The sequence below is a fragment of the Narcine bancroftii genome, chromosome 3, assembly GCF_036971445.1.
Source record: "Narcine bancroftii isolate sNarBan1 chromosome 3, sNarBan1.hap1, whole genome shotgun sequence".
NCBI lineage: Eukaryota > Metazoa > Chordata > Chondrichthyes > Torpediniformes > Narcinidae > Narcine > Narcine bancroftii.
In genome coordinates, this window is record NC_091471.1 from 13761871 (window position 1) to 13781261 (window position 19391).

At 44.7% G+C, this 19391-nt stretch overlaps 1 protein-coding gene across 6 annotated transcripts in view; it reads right to left on the reverse strand.

Annotated features, from left to right (window-relative positions):
• The window catches only part of adissp (adipose secreted signaling protein), a 150254-nt gene that overhangs the window by 87156 nt on the left and 43707 nt on the right, over positions 1-19391 (reverse strand). For all 6 annotated transcript variants that reach the window (XR_011353256.1, XR_011353255.1, XR_011353254.1 and 3 more), the window contains exon 3: positions 8505-8644. Coding sequence is in view for 2 of the 6 variants with exons in the window: in XM_069923506.1 (XP_069779607.1) it covers positions 8505-8644 (140 nt within the window). In the remaining 4 variants the exon portion in view is untranslated. The remainder of the gene's footprint in view (positions 1-8504; positions 8645-19391) is intronic.

A 19391-nucleotide genomic window follows, 5' to 3' on the forward strand; every position in this document is an offset into this window, starting at 1 on the left:
TCATGTGATGCGGTAGAAGCAGGAGATGGGGGTGTCATGTGATGCGGTAGAAGCAGGAGATGGGGGTGTCATGTGATGCGGTAGAAGCAGGAGATGGGGGTGTCATGTGATGCGGTAGAAGCAGGAGATGGGGGTGTCATGTGATGCGGTAGAAGCAGGAGATGGGGGTGTCATGTGATGTAGTAGAAGCAGGAGATGGGGCTGTCATGTGATGTAGTAGAAGCAGGAGATGGGGGTGTCATGTGATGCGGTAGAAGCAGGAGGTGGGGCTGTCATGTGATGTAGTAGAAGCAGGTACCAGGAACCTAACCTTCCCAGGATTTTGATTAAAAAGATTTACTTAAACTAAGTTTTAAAAGTGGCTTGAAAATGTAGAGCAGTCACATGGAAGTCTAATTCTCATCTAGGTAAGGCACATTGGAACATGGAAATACACAGTTGTATTCCCCTTGAGAAAATTACCCATAACTTAAGAAATAAGTACAACAATTTTTTTTTTAAAGTTTGGCGTGCACATGTACAATTTTCAGATGTAAATCTTCAATTGTGTTCTGCCTGACCCTCAAGACCTGCGTTCATCCTCTCCAAAGAAAATTAAATAGAACATCAATTTATGATTCATGGAGTGTGCGGCACTTTTCAGTGATCCATTCTGCTTTCTTTCCTTTTTTGATCTGCTGTAACACTTGTTACATCGCAGACCAGCAGCGATAGATATTCACCAAGAGACTCTTATTGTTTTCCTTTAAAACAATTATTATATGGTCTCATTTTCATTTGAGTGGGACTGTCATTTTAAGAGAACAAGTCAGGCTGCAAGTCCTGCAGGCCCTGGAGATTGACCGTAAGTTGACAGGCAGAGGACATTGTGTACCCAAATTTGATACGCCTGAGGAAAGAGGACTGGAGGAAACACGGAGATCATGTGACTAACATGTTATAGCAACAGTACACTGTTTGCCATTTTTAAGGAGACAGCACAGGATCAAGGAGCTCTCGGAAGTAAAACTGTGCTGAAGTGGCCTCGTGTGGTAATAGACAATTTGTCTGATTTCTCCATGTTATAGGGGAATAAGTATGCCTCACTGTGACCAAAAGGGAAGGTCACTTTGAAAAGCTAACCCACAAGAGTATTTTCAAAGCAGAAGATATACTGAATTTTGGCTGACCCACGGAAGGGTTTCTGGAAGATTTGTGAAGAATCATTCGTTCCATGTCCCCTAGAAAAGAAAAAGGGGAGTTTGGATTGCCACTCGCTTGGAAAGGATATTTCTGGAAGCAACTCAAAAAGGATTTCAGAAGTTTACAAGAGTCCATCACCCTGGTCTCTCCCACCTCATTCGTAATTACTTCTTTGCATCAATTAAGAGTCTTCGTGTCAACAATGGATTTCTGAGACTGGATTTCCAACTGACGTTCCAGAATTATGCCTGAACTGTAATAGTTTGGGATATTTACATCACACACACACACAAAGCATATTTGTGGGTTAAGTTTGATAAGGCGTTACATTATTTCTACTTAATAATAATATTATTTTAAACACTGGGATCATTTTGATTTCTGCTGTTTGAGTATGCAACAAAATATATTTATTAATAACTGCTAATAATAAAACAACTTCACTAACAACCCCAATTATGCGTGAATATACGTGTGTGGGAGGGGGGGGTGGGGAAATACCCAAACCATTACAGCTGAAGCATAATTCTGGAAAGTCATTCCAAAGTTCAGTCTTAGAAAACTCAGACCTTTAAACTGATGCAGAAGTAATCACAAACAAGGTGGGAGAGACTGAGTGATCAGACTGCCGAAAACTCATAAATCCATGTCGAGTTGCTTCCAGAGAAATGTCCTTTCATATGAATAGTGGTCACAACCCCCGTTTTCCTTGCTTAAGGGAAACAAAATGTGTGCTTCCACGAGTCTTCCAAGACGCAAGCACAGGTCAGACAAAATGGTCACGATCCAATCCAGGAATTCTCCTCTTTCCTTTACTCAAAAATGGGCCAATCAAAATGACTATTACAATCACGGTGCTCAATAATTCCCCTGACAAGATGAATTTTCCATTTCAAACAGAGTCATACCACCTCGGTGTCTGGTTAGTCAATAATCAATCCAGTTTGTTTATAAACAAAATAGAGACAGTGCAGAGAAGGTTCATGAGAATGTTGACAGGATTTCAGGGCCTGAGTTACAGGGAAAGGTTGTGCAGACTGGGGCTTTTTTCTCTGGAGCGTAGAAGATTGAGAGGGGACTTGATAGAGGTGTTTAAGATTTTAAAAGGGACAGACAGAGTAAATGTGGATAGGCTTTTTCAATTAAGAAAGGGGGAGATTCAAACTAGAGAACATGGTTTAAGATTGAAGGGGGAAAATTATAAGGGGAACATGAGGGGAAATTTCTTTACACAGAGGGTGGTGGGGATGTGGAATGAGCTTCCGGCAGACGTGGTCGAGGCGGGATCATTGGTTATATTTAAGGAAAGACTGGATCGTTACATGGATAGGAGGGGACTGGAGGGGTATGGACCGGGTGCTGGTCAGTGGGACTAGGAGGGTGGGGATTTGCTACGGCATGGACTAGTAGGGCCGAACTGGCCTCTTCTGAGCTGTAAGTGGTTATATGGTTATAAGTGTCCCGAACATAGGACTTTCTTTAAGTGTTCTCCTCATATGATTCACTCACCACCTGTTTTCCTGGATAAACAACCATTGTTCTTTTTCTTTTTGCCAGAGCATCACTTTGTTTATAATCACTACTAAACGGTGCCACGCCGTCTACCACAAGCTGTGAACGATTTGCAGCTTGCAATAATCCTTAAAATGACAGTCACACTAAATTAAATGTGAGCTTGTAATACACTTCACACCACACTGTTGTCTTTCTGGTTTAGTTAATTATACATCGACTTGCCTGGAATGCACGCAAATCAAAGTTTGTAAAAGTACACCTGACACATGAATCAGTTCAGCTTGCTTCATTTATATGATGGAGTCAGGACATGATTTATATTAGACGAGGCCATCATTCAAATCATTGAGCATTCTCACTGCAAAATTTATCTCTGCCATCTTACTTTTTAAATGGAAAAAAATCCCTTCGCAAATGATTTGAAAAACAAAATATATTCCAAATCCACCACCAATCTCATTCTGATTCTACAAAGTCAAATACTCCTGCATAAATTCACAAGATATGATCTTAAACTCAGACCGGAATGTGCCATGACTCACCAAGTGCAAACAGAATGTGACCCTTGAATCTTTAAACCGAGGTCCTCTCGTGTAACCGGTGCTCCCGTTGTGGCCTCCTTCAGAGAGGCTGGACGCAGACTGGGAGACGGTTTCGTCGATAACACCTTCACTCTGTCCGCTGCAATAGTGGGGACCACCCAGTGGCCACCCCTGTCAATTTGGTGCCCTACTTCCACACTGACAGATCTGGCTATGGCCTCATGCACTGCCAAACCAAGACCACCCGCAAATTGGAGGAACAACGCCTATAACCTATATTCTGTCTGGGCACCTCTCCAGCCAGATGCCAAGAACGTTGACCTCCAACTTGAATTAGGCCCCTCTCCTATCTCGATCTCCTTTCCTCCAGCTCCCAACACCCCCCCCCTTCATTCAGAGAGTTATTCTTCCCCCTTTAACTTCCTGACTTTTTTCCCTTCTGACCTCCCACCCATATCCACCAATGACCTCTTGCCTGTGGCCCTGTGCTCTTCCACCTGCCACTCACCCCCCACTATTTTATTCAGGCGCTTGCCTGCATTTTGCTCATACCTTGACGAAGGGCGTCAGCCTGGAACATTGCGTTGCACGTCATTGGCACGCGAGGAATGCTGTTAATTTTTGTGCAAAACAGCTACAGCGCCTGCAGACTTTCTTGCCTAACATTCCCCTGAGAATTATGAAGCAGGTTCTGTCAGATCAAAGCTTTTCCACTGTGAGCAGCTCAAAAGGTCTTCCCTGTTTAATCGAGAGTTGCAATTGCACCACTGCAGTGATCAATCCCTTCCACACAAATCCATGAAAGATGCAACGTGTTTGCCCTCTGGCCACATCAGGTCAATTTACATTCAACACAACAATAAGGTGCGGGATGCCACCCAAAAGCCACGGCCCAGCAATCAGTCCCTCAACCAAAGTTGCTCTCCGGCATAGGAGTGTCAGTGTGATGGATGGCTCATGGCAAGCATGTGGGTTCTTGTTCATGACCTGACTGTACACACACATCCAAACGAAACAGCGTTTCTCCGGACTACGATGCACACACATACCCATAGCACATAATAATCGTGTGACCTTTTGAGTTCTTCCAGCAGTTTATTTATTCCTTGAAATTACTGAGCTTTCCTCAAAATGTATCCACGGCACCCCTTCTTGGTAAAAACAAGTTAACTTCTAGAACCATAGAACACTGCAGCACAGAAACCTAGGCTGTGCTGAACCATGACCGTGCCTAGTCCCATCGACCTGCACCCATTCTATATCCCTCAGTATCCCTCCCACCCATGTACCTGTTCAAATTTTTTCCTGAATGTTAAAACTGAGCTCTCTGTGTGAAGAAGCTTCCCCTAATGTACCCCCCAAACTTCAGTTACTAATACTGAGACCAGATGTGTTTTTTTTTAAAAAAAAAACAAAATCCTAATTTACGTAATTCATGGAATTTAAATTCCACCAGTTGCCAAGGTGACGTTCGAACTCCTGTTGAGGGTCCACAATTTGGGCTTTCTGTCCAATAATTTTGCAGGGTAAAAAAAATCCCAGGAAGCATGGTGGAAACAGATGCCTTAGTGTTTAAGAGGCTTTCCAATAGGGACTGAAATATGCAGGGAATAGAGGGCTATGAACCACGTGCAGACAGCAGAGTTTTACGTTAACTTGGGCATCATAGTGAGCTGAAGGCCCAATTCCTATGTTTCTTGCTCTTTTTTAACATAACCACCCTGCTACTGTATTGTAACCCTGCACTAGAAGTACAAAAGAGGGAAGACAGAGAAAGACTGGTGCAACAAACAAAAAGACATTGAGTTGGCACGTTTAGCACAACGTTATTACAGCGCCAGCAACCCTGGTTCAGATCTGCTGCTGTCTGGAAGGATTTGGTACATTCTCTCCATGACCTGCATAGATTTCCTCAGAATCGGAATTTACTGTCATGAACAAACGTCACGAAATCCGTTGTTTTGCAGCAACGTCACAGGGTGCAAAAATTGCTATAAATGACATTTTTTATTAAATAAATTAGGCCAAAACAAGAGATAAAAAGTGAGGTTGTGTCTGTGGTTCACTGTCCATTCAGATATCTGATGGCGGACAGGAAGAAGCTGTCTTTTGGGTGTCTATCTTCAGGTTTCTGTACCTCTTTCCTGATGGCAGCAGAGTGAAGAGGGCATGGCCTGGGTGGGGAGGGTCCTTGAGGATAGAGGCTGCTTCCTTAAGGCATCACTGCTTGCAGATGTCCTCAATGGAGTAGGGACTAAATGCCCATGGTGGCCCTGGCTGAGTTCACAACCCTCTATTCTGTGCATTGGCACCTCCATACCTGACAGTCTCCACGGCATAGCTGTAGAAACTTGCAATCATCCTTGGTGACGTACCAAATCTCCTTAAATTCTTCATGAAGTATAGCCGCTGGGCGATTCTTCTTCATGATTGCTTCGACATGGAAGGCCCCAGGACAGATCCTCAGACATGTTGACACCCAGGAATTTGAAGGTCTTGACCCTCTCCACTGCTGAACCCTCAATAAGGACTGGTTTGTGCCCCTGACTGCTCCGGTTTCCTCCCACCCTCAAAATATACGGGGTTAGAGTATTAATTGCGTGCATTTGAGAGGCTTGTGTTTCATGAGCCAGAAGGCCTTTCTGCTGTGCTGTATGGTCAAAATTTAAATTTAACTGATGGAACCCCTTCTCTGATGTGCTACGCCTAATCATTCAATCTCAAGGAGATTTTGCTTTATTATACACCGATACATTCAGAGGTCACCTCTGCATCATATTGACTGTAAGAAATAGGAAGAGGAGTGGGCCATTCAGCTCCTTGAGGCTGTTCCGCCATTCTCAGTGGGTGGCGGGGAAATGGACAGCCAAAGACGAAGGGTCCCGAGCTGAATCGTTCAATGGCCGTTTCTATCCACGGACGCTGCCTGACCCTCTGAGTCCCTCCAGCTTCTCTTTCTTCAAGTCCCTGCCTCAGGACTTTATCTGCACAGATGCTGCTTGAGGGCAGCACGGTTGGGGTTAGGATGGCACGGTGGTAGGGTGCCAAATACGGACAGTCCCAGGTTACGAACGAGATCTGTTCCTAAGTCTGTCTTTAAGTAAAATTTGTAGGTAGGTCGGAACAGGTACATTTAGCGTCAGTTTGTGAAATGTTTGTCTCAGTATATAGTATATATTTTACCTTTCTATGCATATAAAACCTCTGGTGTCAATTTCTTGAAGTAGGCATGAAGGGAGGTAATGTTATCTGACCTAAAATGGCGGACGACGTTTCCCTTCCTTGAGCTGACGAACCTCTGAAGCTGTGCGCAGTCCGTTCGTAAATACAAGTTGTCCATAAATCGGATGTCAATAACCCAGGGACTGCCTGTACATTATCAAACTTCTCCCGGTGGAAAATATTTTGATTGGATACATTATAGCCTGGTTGGTGATGTCGAACTCCCAGGAAGCTCCAGGAGGTAACAAACAATAGTCAAGCCCCTCACAGGCTCCACCTTCCCATCCACTGCGGACATCAGTGTGAGGCACGGTCTCAAAAAGGCAGCCAATGTCATAAAGGACCCTCCCCCACCCCCCATCACCTTAGTCACAACCTCCTCTCACTGCTTCCTTTGGGCAGAAGTCACAGAAGCCTGAAGTCCAGCACCATAGGTTCAAAAACACTTTCTTTCCAACAGCTATCAGGCTCTTGAACCTCCCCCTTCTTACACGTATTAGGGGCTGCTCCGACACCACAAAAGGGCTTTTGCATTGGGATAACTGTGAATATTTTTCTTCCATCTTGTTTCGTACTTGTCTCTTTTTAATTCAATTAAGTATATTATCATAGTTCTTGTTTTCTTTAATTTTTTTTATCTGAACAATGCACTTGTTCGACTGCAGGAAGTAAGAATGTCAGTGCACGAGTACCTTGTACAGTGTATATGACGATAAGTATTACAGTTATCCGCACACGAGAGGGAAAAATTCAAAGATTCCCAACCCCTTCAACAAACAGATCGCTTCTCACCTTAAATCCAAAACCTCTTATTCTGAAACGATGACCCTGTAGCAAAGTATTCTCTTCTGAGCTACTACAGACGTCAGTGTACACATTGTGGAATCGCTGTACACGTTGTTGAGTACACACAGGGAAGTTGACGACGTATACGCTGTGGAGTCTAGTGCGAGACTAGCACCTGCAGGCTTGCCTACCACGCTCCTTCTGTCACACGGACAGGAAGTGATGTCATCAGCCCGGATAAAAACCTGTGTTGGATGCAGGTCAATTTCCCGCACTTTCCACAGCACGTCCGCCATTTCGGGAGCCAGTTCGCTTGCTGGTTAGTGGGTCGTCACAACCCTACTTTAGTTTCCCTGAAAATTCTGAACAAAATCCTCATCGCACCTCCCATGTCAAACCCCTTCAGAATCCAAAAAGCTTCATTCACTAAGATCATCAGCCCAAACGAGAAAGTCTGCAGACGCTGTGATTGTAATTTAATAGATAATTGCTGGAGAAACTCAAAGTCACATAAAGATACAAAGCCAACATTCCGGGTCTGAGCCCCTCAATTCTACTGATAGAATTAAAGAGAAGAGTGATCCAGAGGAAATATAGGTTGAAGGAGTTTAAGCCAGAGAGAGAGAGAGAGAGAGAGAGAGAGAGAGAGAGAGAGAGAGAGAGAGAGAGAGAGAGAGAAATGGGCATGATGGGTGGCAGCGGGAGGGATGCGGGTGGTAAATAGTACAAAAATGGGCCTGGAGGGAGAACGGAAGTAGCCCGGAAGAAGGCATGACCAAAAAGGTGGCAGGACCTGCTGAGTTTCTCCAGCACGTTTGTGTAAATTTTTTTAATTTAGACATACAGCACAGTAACAGACCATTTCGGCCCATGAGTCAGTGCCGCCCAATTTACACCCAATTAACCACACCCCCAGCACATTTCAAATGGTGGGAGGAAACCGGGTAACCCCGGGAAAACCCACGCAGACACAGAGAGAACATACAAGCTCCATGCAGACAGCATGGGATTCGAATCGCGGTCCCAATCGCTGGTTCTCTAAAGGTGTTGCGCTAACCGCTACGCCAACCTTACTGCCCCGTGCATTAAACTCAGCTCACCTGGAAAAGTTTGTGGGACAATGTTCCACCACACTTTTTTTTAATTGGTAGGGGGAGCTGGCAATTGGCATCCTGTGCCAAGCCAGTCAGATATACTCTGACAGCCAAAGAATAAGTTTTAAAATAGATTAACCAGTCAAACATTTCATTACCTCACCTTCACTAAAAAACTCCCATCTTCCTCTTGGGTCACCATGACAACAGAGTCGTGCAATTTTTCTTCAAAGTGAACATGATTGGCTGCTCCTTCGTGGCTCTCAGGTCGAAAGCGGATGCCCCCGGCTTTGTGCTTTGTACCTGAAGATATGATGAAGCAGTTTTATTGGCCCAGTAATGGACAGGAGGAGAGAAATACCATAAATTACTTCAGCCCTGCACTGAGAGCTATTGATGCCGAAATCTAGGGACAGCTTTTCGTTGAAGCCAATTAATGAGTTGAATTTTACTGAGCGACAGCGTGTAACCCACCAGCCTTCCAGTGAGACACAACTTCCTGTGATATCTATTCTAATTTAAAGGAGAGAGAGTTCATGAGGTTCCCTTCAGGCAACTGAGGGTCAGTGCCAAAGAGGAGACCTGAAAAGCAATATGGAAAAATTCACCAATTCGGTTGAATTAGGTTGGATACCAAGTCAGACAACCTAATCTGAAGGGCTCAGTGGCTTCAATGGGTAGAATAAGGCACAGATGAGTAAACCGAATGCATTGAAAGATCCAAAATTTTGAGAGGATTTTCAAGGTTCCCATGGAGGAAAAATCTAGGCACAAGTGTGACAATTAATTGAATTGTTTATTGGACAAGGATACAGTGAAATGCATATGTGTTATCCAGGTAAGTCAATCCATGTTTAAGTATTGCAACATTAAGACAAAGTGTAGGTACAGTGTTATAGAAAGTAAAAAAAAATACAAGGGAATAGTGATACCAGGACAAAGTGCGGGGTAAAGAGAAAAATACAGTTGCACAGAGTCAGGCATCATCTTTTACTGAGGAGAGGGTCATTCAAGAGCCTGGTAACAAGCGGAAAGAAACTGTCCTTGAATCTGGAGGGACGTGGGATCCAACACACTAATGGCATCAGCGCCTCTACTTACTCAGGGGTTTGCGGAGATTTGGTCTGACATCGGAAACCCTGGCAAATTTCTACAGTTGGGTGGTGGAAAGTGTGCTGATTGCCTGAACCACGATCTGTTATGGGGACACCAATACCCCTGATCGCAAAGCCCTCCAAAAGATAGTGGGAACAGCCCAGTGCTTCACAGGCAAAATCCCTCCCCATCAACGAGAACACCTACGGGGAACGCTGCCGTCGGAGAGCAGCAGCAATCATCAAGGATCCACACCACCCAGCACACGCTCTGTTCTCGCTGCTACCGAGGTTTAGGAGCCACAAGACTCGCACCTCCAGGTTCAGGTACAGCTGCTCCCCCTCCACCATCAGACTCCTCAACGACAAACTCAATCAGGGACTGATTTATGGACTCTTACTTGTGCACAAACCAAAATCAGTGGCAAAACATTTTTAGGTCAGTATCATTATGCAATTAAACATGCCAAGTTCAATACAAGTTCATCTAATGTTTCTCCAACTTTCTACGTGACACAAATATCTTTGTGTTTATCGTCGAGTTGTCTAATCATAATCACCTTTATTCTTTTCCCAGGAAGTGAACCTTTTGATAAAGATTGTTGTCCAGTGTAATTTAAACAGCTCCTTCTTCTCCTTCTTCTTCACACCTTCATTCCTCCTCACCTGCAACCCAACGTCACGGACACAACATCCAAAAGGGGGGTTGAGCAGCATCCGTGGGAGTAAACAGATGGTCAACATTTATGGTCGAATCTTTCATCAAGGGGGCAGATGAAGGGTTCCGGCCCGAAATGACGACAAATCTTTCTCCCCCCAACTGACACAGCTCATCCCGCTCACTTCCTCCAGCAGGTTACTTTTGGCTCTAGATTCCAGCGTCCGTGTGTGTCCTTCTAATTTCTCTCAAATTGCTCTTCCAGGACTGCAAATAGTTTTCAAATATCCATTTCCAAAATAGATTTACAAGCATTTAGAGAAGTGTAGGTTTCTCTGGAAGAGTCAACATGGCTTCGAGACGGGCAGGTTATGCCTCGTGAGCCTAATTGAGCTTTATTGAAGCTGAATTGGGCAGTAGATGTGGTGTACCAGTAGCCCCCGACTTACCACCATAATGGGGACTGAAGGATTGGTCATAATTCAGATTGAACGCAAGTTGGATTTGCCCCACCGCACATGGCTTAATGAGGTCTTAAAGCAATTTTTATAAAAAAGATTTTCAACAAATGAACCTTTAATGAAGGATGTCGACCATGTATACACTAGAGTGCCTTTAATAAAGAAAGGTGCCGCCGGGAGTGGGGACTTGAGATGTGGGGTTGCTGTGGGGAGGGGGGCCCTCAGGCTGCCACAGGGAGTGGGAACCTCGTGCTTCCGTGGGGAGTGGGAACTTCGGGCTGCCGTGGGGCGCGAGGATTTGGGGTTGCCACAAGGCGCGGAGACCTCGGGCTGCCACAGGAAGCAGGGACAGCCGGTTTACTCAATAGTGATTTGTTTTCATTTCAACTGCAACTACAACAATTTACACTGAAACCCCAATTTTACGCGACCCCACTTCTTCGCATTTATAACAGAGGTTCCACTGTATACAGCAGTTTTAATACAAAATATGTACTTGTACAATAGTTTTAAAAAAGATTTTTTTTTAAAATTTCAGTCAAACGTGCGGGTGGACGTAACTCGTGTAGGTCAGATGTCAAGGCCTACCCATATATGGATTTTAGCAAAGCATTTGACAAGGTCCCCCATGGGAGACTCGATCAGAAAGTCATGAGGCAGGGGATCCTTGGCGGTGTGAATTCAGAATTGGCTTGCATGTGGAAAGCAGAGAGTAGTAGTGGATGGAAAGAATTCTGCCTAGAGGTCAGGTTACTAGTGGAGTGCCACAAGGATCTGTTCTGGGCACCCCCACTCTTTGTGATTTTTATAAATGACCAAGACAAAGCTAGATCAGCACGTTTGCAGATGACAAGAAGGTTAGAAGGTGTACAGGCATACCTTGTATAACATGGTTAATACATTCCAAACCAGTTCGGTTATGGAAAACCGCACTGTTGCACATGTGGTACACTTTCTATTGTTACCTCCTCAAAAAACTCAAAGTACATTAGTGTAATATGTTCCAATCCTATTTTACCAAGAGCTCTTATGCAAACATGCATAAAATGTTTAAACGGGATATATAAAACTAGATAACAAAGATCTTTATTGGCAATAACCGAAGATTGTTTATTTAAGAAAATATTTGTCGAATGTAGATCGCGCTACTTCAGTCTTTTTTCCATCATGCGTAATATCGAACAGCATTTTGCAATTGTTGCCGAACTCATCATCAAATTCACTTGAATGCGTATTAACACATTGGCGCACATTGTTACAGTCCAAAGAGTCAAATCTCAGATCTTTTCAAATCTCCACAATCTCAATAGGCAATAGATGCTGGAGTAGGCCAATTGACCCGTCGAGCCAGCACCGCCATTATCGGATCAAGGCTGATCTTTCCCTTTCAATAACCAATACCAGCCTTATCCCCATAACCCTTAACTCCCCAGCCCACAAGAGCCTTATCCAACTCTCTCTTAAATCTATCCAACGAATCTGCCCCCACTACCCTCTGCAATGTATTCCACAGACCCACAACTCTTGAGGGACAGTTTTAATCTGCGCTTCAAAGCTAGTGATATCGCTTGCACAATGCGGTAAAAGATCCCGACAAACAGCTCTCATGTTGCTCGCAGTCACTGCAAGCCACGATTCACCAATGTTTTCGACTGCATTCTTGATGTTGCAACCTTCCCCAAACCGTGTTAAAGTCATGGGATTTTCTCCAGCTGTAAGTTTTAATGGCTTGACAAAATTTTTGTCGCAAATAATAAGCCTTCAACGTGGCAATGACGCCCTGATCTATGAGCTGTAGCAATGAGGTTGCGTTTGGCGGCAACAAAAAAAATGTTTTGACATTTTCGTTCAACTCAGCAGTTGAATGAGGTGGTGCATTATCAAAGCACAATAAAATTTTAAAATCCAAGTTATTATCTCTGCAGTAATGCTCGGTTGCAATACAAAAATAGGTTGTGAACCCTTCTTCACTCAATTGTCTTGTTACCCAGGCATTTCTATTTGATCGCCATATTACAGGAAGTGCACTTTTTGGTTATTACTATATTAAAATTATAAACCATGCTATATCAAAATCCACACTATACAAAATCATGTTGTACAGGGTAGTGGATAATGTAGGAAATTGTAGTAGATTACAACAGGATCTAGACAGGATGCGGAATTGGGCAGAAAAGTGGCAAATGGAGTTCAATCCGGATAAGTGTGAAGAGGGGCATTTTGGAAGGACCGACCTGAAGGCTGAGTTAATGGCAGGGTTTTTAACAGCATGGAAGACAAAGGGACCTGCACAGGTTGATAGAATAGTTCAGAATGCTCATGGTATGCTGGGCTTCATTTGTCAGAGGATTGTGTTCAAGAGTCGAGAGGTAATGTTGCAGCTCGACAACATTTTAATGAGGCTACTCTTGGAATATTGTGCACATTGCAGTAAGGATGTGGAAGGGTACAGATAAGATTGACAAGGATGTTGACTGGATTGGAGAACGTGCCTTATGAGGCAAGGTTAACAGACCAAGGGCTTTTTTCTTTGGAGCAAAGTACGATGAGTGGTGTCTTAATAGAGGGCTACAATATTATAAGATGTGGGGGAGGTGGGGGGGTTTAAGGTTCTCCTGGGGTGACAGTAGCAAACACCAGAGGACATCTGTACAAGGTGAGGGATGAAAGTTTGGGTGAGACATTAAGGTTATATTTTTTTTTTTTACACAGAGAGTTGGGGTGGTGGTGGAGGCAGGTACTGTAGGGACATTTAAAAGATTCTTAGATAGGCACATGGATAAAAGAAAAAAATACAGAGGGTTATGAGATAGGAAAGGTTTAGGATTTTTTAAAAGTCGGTTTATTTAGGTTGGCCCATCATTGTAATGTTCTTTGTTTTATAAAATTAACTCAGTGGACATCATGTGACCTGCTGGTTCTGCACGGACAGTTGGCCTTCTACAATAACGTTGGAAGAGACACTTGGATTCAGAACCACCACTTCCAATCTGGTCATCACTGGGAAGCCTTCATGGGGGAGCAGACATCACTCTCAATGCACCATTTATTGTTGTCCGCCACTTGGCCCGCCGAATACAGGAGGCAATAACGCTGCCGGGTCAGAAGTCACAACTGAACTCTTTTCATTGTCATGCAAATGGAGACGCAGTAAAAGCTTTGTACTGCGTGCTATCCAGGCAAGCCGACTAGTACAGTAAGTGGTATAATAATAAATAGGACAATAGTTTTACAGACTATTGTTAAAATCAACTAGAGTAGGGAATAGAGAAAAATGTAAAGACAGTGTACGGTACAGAGAAAAGTACAAAAACATGGAGCAATTTATAGATAAAAGTGCAATTAGAAACAGTGCAAGGGCCTCATTATCTTTTCCAGAGTCTAAGATCAACAAGAGCGAAACTGTCCTTGGATCAGGAGGTTGATGCCTACAAATTTTTCATTTTCTGCCTAAGTGGACAGGGGAGAGGAATAATCAGATCAGGTGAGGAGAGCATCTGTACACCCGATGGATTTTCAATGCAAATCCAATGATCTCATTGTTAGAGCTATTGAAAGTAACCTTTCTCTTTAAAACATTCCAGATATATTTATTTACATGAATGTCGTTGCTATGGCAGGGTTTGCTTCGAAAATTCTGGTTGCCAGTCAAGCAACTTCAACACTGTGCAACAGTTCTCTGAAGGTTATGTTATGAGCCCAAAACCCAGCAGCAATAGATATTCACCAAGACAAATGGTTACTTAAACAAAAGTTGCTTTTAATTATCTTTAAACATGAAAACAGAATCAAACTTTAACTTATCACTATTAACTTAATTAACCCGACTTAACCCTCTTCTAATTCTATGTGTACGTAATGTGTGTGTAAGTTCAGAAAAGTTCTTTGGTTCACAGTCCAATCTCACTTCTCATTCCTCCAAGTTCACTGGTTGCAGGCAATTCTTATACCGTGCACAGAATTTAACATTTATGAATTTCACCAGGCTTTGGTGTTTGGAAGGCAAAGGGTTACTGCTCAGGAAAGTTCTTGTTGGTTTCAAAGAGAGATCTGCTATTCCTGAACACAAACTGATCCCTTCTAATCAGCCACGTCAGTGACTTGCCGAAGAAACTTCGCCCTCAGGGTTCTCCAGATGATAACCTCTTTCTTTCAGGTCACCACGGAGTTCCTTTTTGTTTTTCTTATTTTAAGTGAAACATTAGACAGCTAGTCGTCTCCTCTTGTATGAGCCATAAGGGCTTTGACCAGGTTGAAATAAGCACTCACAACCTGTCTTCAAAATGTTTTTTTTTCCACAAGCTCGCCAGCTTGTCCTGTTCCAGTCCCAGCTGCTGCTGCTAAACTCCAAAAACTGATTTCTGTCCCTCTCTCTCTCTCTCTCTCTCTCTCTCTCTCTCTCAGAAAAACCTGTTTTACTCTCTGCTTGCAAAACCACATGAACCTCTGAGAACAAGCAACCTCCACTCAGACAGCCTATGAGTTCTTTCATCTGTTGCTTTTCAATACAACAATCCATTAGTGAAGTCCCTTGAGCACTCTCCAGAGTTTTTTCAAAGGTATTCGGAGCTGGCCTGTCTGAATTAATCAGATCTCCAGTATTTTAAATGAGATCTGTTTTGAAGTCTTTGTATGTGACCTACACGAAAAAGCCTGCCACACTTCATCTCTCAAAATCATATCTATATACAATATAAAACACAACATATCTGTCACAGTTAGCAGTGAAGTAACGGTATTTTAATAATAATCTGGGAGTTACCATTTCTAAAACTTGTGTCTTTTTTCCAGCTCCAGATTTGTAATTGCTTAAATGTAATTGGAACTTGAGCTCACCTCTCATCCATGGAAGGCAAATGGCCTCCGTTGTGTAAACTTCGAGACTATTTTATTGTCCTAATAAAACAGATGTAATATTACACAAAATTGCATTTAGTTTGCTGTAATGCAGACAAATATTCGCCCTCAGCAGAAATTGCCCGGCATTCCTTGTACTCAGAGAAAGAGAAGCAAAAGAGATTCACCTCCAGTGCTCCCACAGCCATCCAGACTCCAGTTCAAACCATCGGCCACCCGAGCTTCATATCCAAACCTCCAACACAATTCCGAATCCTTCAGCGACCAAGGGCTTCGGGTGCCCCTCCCATCGTCAACACTCTCTTGCATCCTGGTTTTGATACCCAGTAGACCTTCAGCCAGCCTCGAGCCATTCTCCAGCAGTCCACAGCCTGTGTGAGCCCTTTGACTGCAGCAGCCCGCAGTCTGTGAGGTTTCCTCACCTCGAGCAGCTGACCACCTGTGTGTTCTTCCAACGGAGAGCCCCTCATTGGTCCCGCAGGGGCATCTCCTCTGCTTCTCCTTCTTGAATGGTTGGAGGGGGGTGGTTCTCCCCGATTTACTGGTGCCCCTGCGCAAGTCCTCTGCTTCCCTAGAGACTGCAAGTCTGCAAACCCTCGAGAACGCTGCCACACACAGGCCCAGACTCCACAGTCGCAGGATTTTAAAACACCGTCTACTCCTTTAACTGGCATTTAAAGCCTGTACAGAGCCGTCTGACAGTAGTTGAACTGGGTGGTAGAACCCTTCGGAGGTTCAAATCGTTGACAACACAAGCTCCAGATCCAAACCTCCCACCCAATCAGGAAGTCTTCAGCGCCAATAAATGGGAATGGGTACCCTGTGTTTAGTTGAGCTGACAAGGTAGAATGCTGGAGGTACTCAGCAGGACAGGGCGTATCCATGGAAGGCAATAGCTCGGCAATACATCGAGCTAAAACCTGGGCTCATGCAGATCTGAGGAGCATCAAACCAGGGGCTGATGCAGAAGGTTGGGGAAAAAGGTAAATGTTCCATTGTCACATTTAGAATGTCGCATATATTAAATTATTTAATTTTGTCGACCGTAAGGACGTTAGAGTCACCACTTTTGTCCAGCGCCCCTCACTGAAATGAGGCGCCGAACTCATGTCCCTGCCTTACAAGACCAGTGCTCTACCCACTTAACTATCAGAGCCTATGACCAGGATGTTTGATCACATGGAATATAACCCTGACACAAATCCCTCGAGCCAAGTATTACGATCCTGTGTCGAAATTAAGGAACACAGCCAATGTCTTGCAAACTTCACCTTAAAAGAGAAACACAAGCATGCCAGATGGTGAAATCTAGGGCAAACAATGAGAAGCTGGAGGGACTCAGTGGGGTCAAGTGGCGCCGTGGAGAGAAGTGGGCCGAGTCCCATTTTCGCGAATGCCCATTGAGTCCCCCCCCCCGACTGGGTTTCTCTTCATCCATCAGTTTGCGCCGCCCCCCGCCCCCCCACCCACCCCACCACCACCCTTTAAATGGTAAAGAAAACATTGGCAGGTCAGTCTCTCTGAAGTTTCCAATTGAAGCAATGGAATGAGACCACCCGCAAATTGGAGGAACAGCACCTCATCTTCTGACTGGGCACCCTCCAACCAGATGGCATTAACATCGACTTCTCCGGCTTCTATTAAACCACCCCCCCTCCACTTCTTCCCCCGTTGCCTTCCCCCAGCTCTGTCCCTCTCCCTTTACTCTCTGTCTCCTTTCTTAAAGTCAATTCTTGCTGCTCCCCTTATCATATCAATTAACACCTTTTGTTGGTCTGGACTCCTCCCCCAGCCAGCACTGTCTGTATTCTGATATTTCCTGTTGTTTTGCTTATTGCTAAAAGAAGGGCTCAGGCCCGAACCATCGGGAATATATTTTTATCTCCTGTGGACGCTGAAAGACCGGCTGAGCTCCTCCGGCATCTTGGTGTGATTTTACTCCAATCTCACCAAGAGGAGGGGAGGGAGGAAGGGGCAGGGGGAGGAGAGCAGACTAACAGGTAAGAGGTACAAGGTTTGGGGGTAAAAGATTTTAAAAAAGTTGAACAGTGAGAGCAGAAGAGGATATCACAGGGTTGAGGAGCTTGAGAGCAGCAGGGATTCAGAAAGAAGACAGGGCAGGACCACGAGTTAAAATTCGGAATTGGGACAAGGTCGACTTTGAAGGCTTAAAGCTTGGTAATTGGTTGTTTCAATGAAGAGGAATGTTGGGAAAGTAGAATGTTTTTAAAAACTCTGTCGACGAGAATCAAGGGCATGCATGTCAGGGTGGAGGGTTAGCCATGCAAGTTTGAGGAAGCTTGGATGATGAGGAATGTTCAGGCTCTGGTTAGGAGCAAGGAGGAGACATGGGCAGGCTAAAGTAGCTGGGATAAAGGTAATACTGGAGGAGTTTCAGGAACTGTGGAGCAAGCTAAATTAGGAAATCAGGAGGGCAAAAAAGGGACAAGAGATAGCTCTGGCAGGTAACATCCGGGGCAATCCCAAGAGATTTTACAAGCACATAAAAGGGAAAAGGGTAACCAGAGGAAAAATAGGATCCCTCAGGGATCAACGTGGTCAACTCTATGTGGGCAAGTTCCTCAACACCGTCTACTCCTTTAACTGGACTTTAAAGCCATACGGAGCCATCTGTCAGTAGTTGAACCGGGTGGTAGAACCCTTCGGAGGTTCGAACCGTTGGCAACACAAGCTCCAGATCCAAACCTCCCACCCAATCAGGAAGTCTTCAGTGCCAGAGGACAATAAAAAACTCTGTTTTTACTGTGGACACAAGGACTGAGGAACTTGGGGCAGTCAGTGGTAGTGTCTTGAGAACCGTAAGTATTATGGTTGAGAAGGTGCTGAAGAACAATTAATCAACCAAGGTATTATAGTTTGGTGAAAGGAAATTATAGCAGCCAGGGGAAACCCACGTGGTGTTAAAGGAGATGGTACCTATTCCATAAAGGCAACACCCAAGGTCAAGATTGAGCATTGGCCATAAGAGCTGAGAGGCAGGAACGACGCAGTGTGCGTGTGAGGGTGCGTGTGAGGGTGCGTGTGAGGGTGCGTGTGAGGGTGCGTGTGAGGGTGCGTGTGAGGGTGCGTGTGAGGGTGCGTGTGAGGGTGCGTGTGAGGGTGCGTGTGAGGGTGCGTGTGAGGGTGCGTGTGAGGGTGCGTGTGAGGGTGCGTGTGAGGGTGCGTGTGAGGGTGCGTGTGAGGGTGCGTGTGAGGGTGCGTGTGAGGGTGCGTGTGAGGGTGCGTGTGAGGGTGCGTGTGAGGGTGCGTGTGAGGGTGCGTGTGAGGGTGCGTGTGAGGGTGCGTGTGAGGGTGCGTGTGAGGGTGCGTGTGAGGGTGCATGTGAGGGTGCGTGTGCGCGTGTGAGGGTGTGTGCGTGTTTGTCAGTTTTGTGAATGCCAGTTTGCCTGCATGTCAGTGTGGTGCAGTTAAGTGTGCCTGCATGGGTTCCTTTCTTGTACCTCTTGAAGCAATGTGACAGAAGTCACGCCCAGACCCAGTAGGAAGAGGAGGTTAATTTATCTAAAGAGCATCGTGACCAGATGGATGTGTGCCACAACCTGCCAGTGAAGCTGCCACATTGACTGACGAGATTTTAATGTCCAAAGTTGTAGAATTTTGAAATCCCGGTGTCAAACCACAGAAACACCAGCACCACACCCATCAGCTGCAAACGGCTCCATCTCATCAATGGCCTGCAGTGGGAGCATTTGAATCATCCCATCATAACAGAACACAAGGAAACCATTCAGCCCCTCATTTCTGTACTAGCTCCCAGAAGAGCAATCCTGTCAGCAGAAATCCTCCGCTCTTTCTCCATTACTTCGACAATTATCCTCCAGCCCCTATCCAATTATCTTTTGAAAGCACTAATTGAAAATGTTTCCACAACACAACAGGCGGTCAATTGAAGATCATAAACACATACTGGTTAATTATTTTGTATTATCAGGCACATAATCTTTAATTTGTGTCCCCCT